The 7641-nt window shown below is 49.4% G+C and overlaps 1 protein-coding gene across 1 annotated transcript in view; it reads right to left on the bottom strand.

Moving 5' to 3' along the window:
- Positions 1–3835: 3835 nt before the first annotated feature.
- LOC120063936 (DNA-binding protein SATB2-like) overlaps positions 3836–7641 on the bottom strand; it is a 65071-nt gene continuing 61265 nt past the window's right edge. The window contains exon 12 of the mRNA XM_039014245.1: positions 3836–4522. Within this exon, the coding sequence (XP_038870173.1) occupies positions 3836–4522 (687 nt within the window). The remainder of the gene's footprint in view (positions 4523–7641) is intronic.

Genomic DNA, 7641 nt, shown 5'->3' with positions numbered 1-7641 from the left:
TGGAGGAGGAGAGAGGAGGAGGAGAGAGGAGGTGGAGGAAGTGGAGGAGAGGAGGAGGAAGAAATGGAGGAGGAGAGAGGAGGAGGACGTGGAGGAGGAGGAGGAGGAAGTGGAGGAGGAGGAGAGAGGAGGGGAAGAGGAGGAGGAGAGAGGAGGAGGAAGTGGAGGAGGAGAGAGGAGGAGGAGGAGAGAGGAGGAGGAGGAAGAGGAGGAGAGAGGAGGAAGAGGAGGAGGAGGAGAGAGGAGAGAGGTATACTGTGCTTGACCTGGTCCCCGCCTCTCTCATCCGATTGTGGGACTCATTAGTGTGGAGTGGTACCGCATTGTGTATGTGTGAGCGTGCGTGCGTGTGTGCCTGAGTGTGTGTGCGCCTGCGTCCGTGCGTATGTGTGTGTGTGTGTATGCATGCACATATACGTCAGGCCAGCCAGTAATGACAGAGGCGGGGCAGTAGCTTTGACTGACAGGTGTAAGTGTGGTGTGGTTGGGTAATAGCCTACTGAGCAATCCCAATAACCCTGCAGGTGAGCTACTTTATTCAGTCACACAAAGACCACATGGCTCTGGATAGCTGCTAATGGCTCCTGATTGATGGACCAATCACACAGCACAGACGCAAATGGTTTACAGGACCAAAAGGGACAGAAAGACACAAATGGGAGATAGGCAATTTCAATTCTGCCTCACAAGACCTGAAGGAGAGCTGGGCCAGTAACACAAGGCCAGAGATGAGAACATCACAGGCAACATGTACATATGATGGTGTATAAGAATGCTCATATTCATATTCCATTTGAAGACTAATTTTACCATTCCTAATGAACATGGACCTGGTCCAAACTGGTCTGTGTGACCAGCTACCCAGCCAACCAGCCAGCTACCCAGCCAACCAGCCAGCCAACCAGCCAACCAGCCAACCAGCCAGCTTCCCAGCCAATCAGCCAGCTAGCCAGCCAACCAGCCAACTACCCAGCCAACCAGCCAGCTACCCAGCCAACCAGCCAGATACCCAGCCAACCAGCCAGGTACCCAGCCAATCAGCCAGCTAGCCAGCCAACCAGCCAACCAGCCAGCTACCCAGCCAACCAGCCAGCTACCCAGCCAATCAGCCAGCTACCCAAACAACCAGCCAACCAGCCAGCTACCCAGCCAACCAGCCAGCTACCCAGCCAACCAGCCAGCCAGCTACCCAGCCAACCAGCCAGCTACCCAGCCAACCACCCAGCTACCCAGCCAACCATTAAGCTAGCTACCCAGCCAACCATTTAGCCAGCTACCCAGCCAACCATTCAGCCAGCAGCCTTTCCATGTGAATTACTGTGAGTCCCTGTGCGCTGCCTCTTATTAGAAACCTCAGTCATGAGGCTTTAGGGAGGCCTCTAATTGATTGGCTTGGAGAAATGCAGGGCTAGCCGCAGTCCCTCTGCGTGTGTGTGTGTGTGTGTGTGTGTGTGTGTGTGTGTGTGTGTGTGTGTGTGTGTGTGTGTGTGTGTGTGTGTGTGTGTGTGTGTGTGTGTGTGTGTGTGTGTGTGTGTGTGTGTGTTGTGGCAGGACGTGGGGTGGGAACTGGGGAAGTATGAAAATACTTGTTCTGGGTCAGGGCTTGGTATTCACTCTGATGGATGTGACAGTCCTCTATGTGTATGGCGTGTCACTGGATCACATGACATTTGACATACAGAAACAAGATTTAACCCTGAATCATAAAGATTGACAGAATCATAGCGATAAAACACAATGTATTGTATGATTGATTAATTAATGAATTACAGTACAAGACAGGTCATTCACATAGCAGCTGCCTAGAGTCAGACAGGTAAATAATGGTTCCTCTGTTACTTTGTCCGTACCCCAAATGCCACCCTATTCCCTATACAGTGCACTTCTTTTGACCAGGGCTCATAGGGCTCTCTTTGGGACGCATCCTTCGACATAAGTACCCGCTCTCAGATAAGGATTTGTACTGTAGACACACTTGTACATAACACACAGAGGTCAAGCCTGCCGTGTTTTCCAACGGCTCCAAACATGTCAGATTGTTAACATCTGTAGCAAAAGCTCAGTTTATTCGTTGTGTTTCCTTTACTTTTTGGATTCCACTCCCGTTTCAGCCAATGTCCATCTCTCTTTGGAAAAACACGTGAGTTGCTTAGCACAACATGGATTTCTACTTGATAAACGTTACAGTAACTGCTTCTTTTCTGGTTTTCGGCAGTGTGTTTCTCATGTCTCAAAAACGTCTCTCGTTACCAAAACAACCACGGTGCTCGGAAAGCCAATATTACAAGCATGAAAATAGAAGTAAGAAATAAACAGCTATGACAGCAATAACAACAATAACAACCATAACAATAATGATAATCATGGATAAAGATAGCAATAAATATGGTGGAGAAGTTACATGTGGGTAGGTGTGGTGGAAGGGGACACTGTGGGCACCAATTATAGAGAGAGAGAATGAGGGAGAGAACGAGGGATGGGGGAAAGAGAGAGGAAGAGTGAAGGGGTGGGCTAGCGTACATAAAGTGACTGATTGATTGGTTGCTGAATCTCCGTTCTGTTGTGTCCCTCCCTGTTTCTCTCCACATAGGGAGAGGTTGGGTATGCTGGGGGGACAGAGGACAGACCAGAGTAACTGTTATCCTGAGTGTCTTTGTACACCACTGGGTCCTCATTGTCCTCACAAGGCTGTCCTCTTTTATGTCCTAAACCATGATACGTTCAGCTAGTAGTGTCCTCATAAACCACAGTGGCCATACACACTAGGTTATTGTGTAATAACTGCTGTACAGTGATAAAGAGAATGAACCATATTTAGAGTGGGGGTTAGGGGGTAGGGGGCAGGGGGCAGGGGGCAGGGGTTAGGGGGTAGGGGGCAGGGGTTAGAGGGATGGTCTGGTCCATCGCATAGGGATGTTGTTGCACCATTGAGGGTTGGCAACGGGAGCTGGATGGGAGGGGCGATTCCAACTTCAAAAAAATACCATAAGCTTCCATTCTGGACTTAAACCATATTTGTTTATCATTGGTGAATTCCCCCCATACCACTGTTCCTACCTCCACCCAACACCCATCCACTATCCAACCACCCACTCAAACTGTCAACGCTGTCAAAGACCAGAATGGTCCTTTCATGGAGGGGCGGAGAGGGGGAGGAGTTGGAGGACAGCCACAACAGCCAGTTATGTGCTGTAGATCTGGAGCTGAGGGACCATAGGATGATGAAGGTCTGAGCAGGCCCCCAGTATTCAGTCTATGAGTGTCAGTTAGGGACCTGACTCAAGACCCAACATCGAAATAAGGACAAGTACTCAGCATGTGGGTGTGGTTGAGACACTAGGGAGAGTAGTCATTGGACAGAGCAGATGAGAGCCGGCCCTCTTGGGTGAAGCTGAATTTTGGGATTGGCTCAATTCAAGAGTGGTGTTGATGTGGCGAGTTCCTCTTGTGGACAGGGGTGAGATGTGTGTGTATGTTTGGTTTTCTCTCTGTCTATTGGTTCAGTGAACATACTATTCTAACTTTTCCACATGGCTGCTGTTTCATGGCATATCCCTGTTGCTGAGGTAACAAATTGTATTTTCACTGATATCCCTCTTTGACGAGCCCTCCTTAGGATCCCTTGTCTGTATATTTGTGTGTGTGTGTGTGTGTCAGTGAGTCTCTCATTGTCTCATCTATGCCTCTCTTCCCCTCTCCCAGTGTTTTGTTCCCATTCGATTCCCCTTGTATCTCTCTCTCTCTCTTGTGTCTCTTTGTCTCTCGTGTCTCTCTGTCTCTCGTGTCTCTCTGTCTCCGCCCGTCTCTTCCAGTGTCTTATCTAGTCTCTGGGTCTCTATCTCTGGAAGTCAGCCTGTTCTCTGGGACTGGATGAGGAGCTACTAGGGGGCAGGGAGCTGGCTCGGCCCCCACCCAGACCATGAGAATGCCCCTTGTCCTTGCTCTCCTCCATGGCTCCCTTGCTGGTCCCTGAAGACTCGCCTGGGGCTGGGGCCAGGGAAGGGGCTGACCCTGCTGTGTTGCTCTCTCTCTCCCCTCCTTCCCTCTCAGTAGTGGGGTACATCTCCTCGTGACCATCCTCACTGGACTCAGGGTCCTCTGAGCTGGAGAGGAGCTCCTCGTCTCTGTATTCGCTGACGTCCACGCCGCCAGCCCCCTCCCCCAGCTCCTTCAGCCGGCCGTGGTGCTTGACATGGTAGCGCTGGTTCTGGAAGAACTTGATGATGGTGTGTTTGGGCAGGTCCAGCTGGGCTGACAGGGTATGGATGGCTTCCTGGTCCGGGTACAGACCCACGTCCTGGATGAAGCTCTGTAGGATGCCCAGGGCTTCTAGAGATATCTTAGTGCGTGACCGAGGCTTCTTAACGACCGTGCAACCACCGACTCCTGGGCCGCCCGTGCAGCCACCACCACCACCTCTTTCAACGTTCTGTGACCCTTCGTCATTACCCTGGGCGGGCACAGGGTCCTCGCGCATGGGGGAGTGGTGCTTCAGGGGCTGTGGGGGTTGCCTGTGCAGCGCCTGGTGAGAAAAACAGTACAACTGATTAGTGGGGATCAGTGACCCCTCATCAAAGCTACAGAGTAGAGAGCCATTCCACATGTGTCAGAGGTCTTTCAACATCAAGGTCAACTAGGTTAACAACAGCGATGCCCATTGGCTGAGCCATGTTTAACAGCGGTGCTCATTGGCTTAGCCCAGGACAGAGCTAGTCAGTGCTTCATAGCTCAGATACCATCGCAGATGGACAATATTATAGCTTCCTTTGACCTATGACCAGGATGTAAGATTAGCACATAGTAAAACTCCAACCACCTTCTCTGCCATCAATCACGGACCATCATCACTGTTTAACCAGATAGAGCCAGAACATAAACAGCCGAGGTGGAGAGGGACGTGTCTCCAGTCTCCTCTCTGGTTGGAGTTACGCAAATACCCACTGATCATTAACAACACCGGGGGAGATGGGCACTAGAGGAAAGAATAGGTGGTAGACTGGGGGAAGACAGTAAAGAAGAAGAGTGAGGGGGCGGAGGGGTGAGACGAAGAGCAGAAGGAGAGGTCAAGGAGGGTGGATGAGACAGAGTCAACGTTAGTAAAGGTGAGAGGTGATTAAAGCCAGACCAGGGGAGTCAGTTGGATTAGAGACAGTGTTGTTGTCCAGTTGTCTTGTGAGATGGTAGGGGAGTGTCAGAGAGCCAGGATGCTATTACATACTGTAGCTCTGTCCCGCTGGTTTTACGACCCGGGCCCCCGCTCAGTCACTGTGCCTCTGCTCTGGAACGCTAAACTATAAATATGTGGTGCATTAAAGGACACACATAAAGATAATGGTCATTCTTTTTTCTCTCTCCCTCAATAATAACAGGGTATTACTTAAATAATAATAATATTGAGGACAAGCCAGGCCATCAAATTGCTCAGATTTCACATGTGGGGGCTGTTTGAGGGTAGCGATTTACAGGAAGAGTGTGGGTTGGGTGATTTACAGGAAGAGTGTGGGTTGGGTGATTTACAAGAAGAGTGTAGGTTGGGTGATTTACAAGAAGAGTGTAGGTTGGGTGACTTACAGGAAGAGTGTGGGTTGGGTGATTTACAGGAAGAGTGTGGGTTGGGTGATTTACAGGAAGAGTGTGGGTTGGGTGATTTACAGGAAGAGTGTGGGTTGGGTGATTTACAGGAAGAGTGTAGGTTGGGTGATTTACAGGAAGAGTGTGGGTTGGGGGATTTACAGGAAGAGTGTAGGTTGGGTGATTTACAGGAATAGTGTAGATTGGGTGATTTACAGGAAGAGTGTAGGTTGGGTGATTTACAGGAAGAGTGTGGGTTGGGTGATTTACAGGAAGAGTGTAGGTTGGGTGATTTACAAGAAGAGTGTGGGTTGGGTGATTTACAAGAAGAGTGTGGGTTGGGTGATTTACAAGAAGAGTGTAGGTTGGGTGATTTACAGGAAGAGTGTCGGTTGGATGATTTACAGGAAGAGTGTAGATTGGGTGATTTACAGGAAGAGTGTAGGTTGGGTGATTTACAGGAAGAGTATGGGTTGGGTGATTTACAGGAAGAGTGTGGGTTGGGTGATTTACAGGAAGAGTGTAGATTGGGTGATTTACAGGAAGAGTGTAGATTGGGTGATTTACAGGAAGAGTGTGGGTTGGGTGATTTACAGGAAGAGTGTGGGTTGGGTGATTTACAGGAAGAGTGTGGGTTGGGTGATTTACAGGAAGAGTGTGGGTTGGGTGATTTACAGGAAGAGTGTAGGTTGGGTGATTTACAGGAAGAGTGTAGGTTGGGTGATTTACAGGAAGAGTGTAGGTTGGGTGATTTACAAGAAGAGTGTAGGTTGGGTGATTTACAGGAAGAGTGTGGGTTTGGTGATTTACAGGAAGAGTGTAGGTTGGGTGATTTACAGGAAGAGTGTGGGTTGGGTAATTTACAGGAAGAGTGTGGGTTGGGTGATTTACAGGAAGAGTGTAGGTTGGGTGATTTACAGGAAGAGTGTCGGTTGGATGATTTACAGGAAGAGTGTGGGTTGGGTGATTTACAGGAAGAGTGTAGGTTGGGTGATTTACAGGAAGAGTGTCGGTTGGATGATTTACAGGAAGAGTGTGGGTTGGGTGATTTACAGGAAGAGTGTGGGTTGGGTGATTTACAGGAAGAGTGTAGGTTGGGTGATTTACAAGAAGAGTGTGGGTTGGGTGATTTACAGGAAGAGTGTAGGTTGGGTGATGTTTTTCTCCCTCTCTTTTCTGTTGTTTATTATCTTTTTTTAATGTATATGTGAAACAAACAGCAACCACAAAAAGCGAGAGATTGAGAAAGAGAGGAAGAAGAGACAGCGGTGGAGAGAGAGCGAAATACAGGATGAAAATAGCTCTCCCCTTTGGACCACACATTCCTCACAACCTCACACGCACGCAACCCCTCCACAGAGATATTGAAACACTTAATATCTAAATTGACAGTGAAACATTGGGGAGTTACAAGCCCTTCCCTCTTCCACAACCAGGAACAAACACACACTCACAAATGGACACCAGACAGTCATTTCTTTACTCCTCTCACAGACGGCTCCACAGACACACACAGAGAGGCCTGGTCTCCTTCATGCACTAATGATGATATCCGTGGCAACAGGAGAGAGCCTAGCCAAACACACGAGGGGTATGTGCTCGAGGGGTATTGCCTCGAGGGGTATGGGCTCTGGATTAAGGAACCACCAGTCAGCCCAACCATCAGTCTCTCATGAAGAGAGTCAGTGCCAAGCCAACATGACTCCAACCCCCAATCCTGCTAAGCGATGAAACCCCCTCCCCTCCCCTCTGTCCTCCATCATTTCACCCTTCCAGTTAATCCTCTACCCCTCGAATCCCTCAAATTATGTACCCTCTACCCCTCCAATCCCTCAAATTCTGTACCCTCTACCCCTCCAATCCCTCAATTTCTGTACCCTATACCCCTCCAATCCCTCAATTTCTGTACCCTATACCCCTCCAATCCCTCAATTTCTGTACCCTATACCCCTCCAATCCCTCAATTTCTGTACCCTATACCCCTCCATCCCGCCAACTGAGTCTCTACCCCTCCACCAACCTCTCCGTTGGGATACTGTAAACATCAGTCACTTTACAGCTACACAGTAC

The sequence above is a fragment of the Salvelinus namaycush genome, chromosome 19 (genome assembly GCF_016432855.1).
Source record: "Salvelinus namaycush isolate Seneca chromosome 19, SaNama_1.0, whole genome shotgun sequence".
NCBI classification, from domain to species: domain Eukaryota; kingdom Metazoa; phylum Chordata; class Actinopteri; order Salmoniformes; family Salmonidae; genus Salvelinus; species Salvelinus namaycush.
Note: the sequence above shows the minus strand (reverse complement) of the source record. Positions and strands in the feature narration are given on the sequence as shown.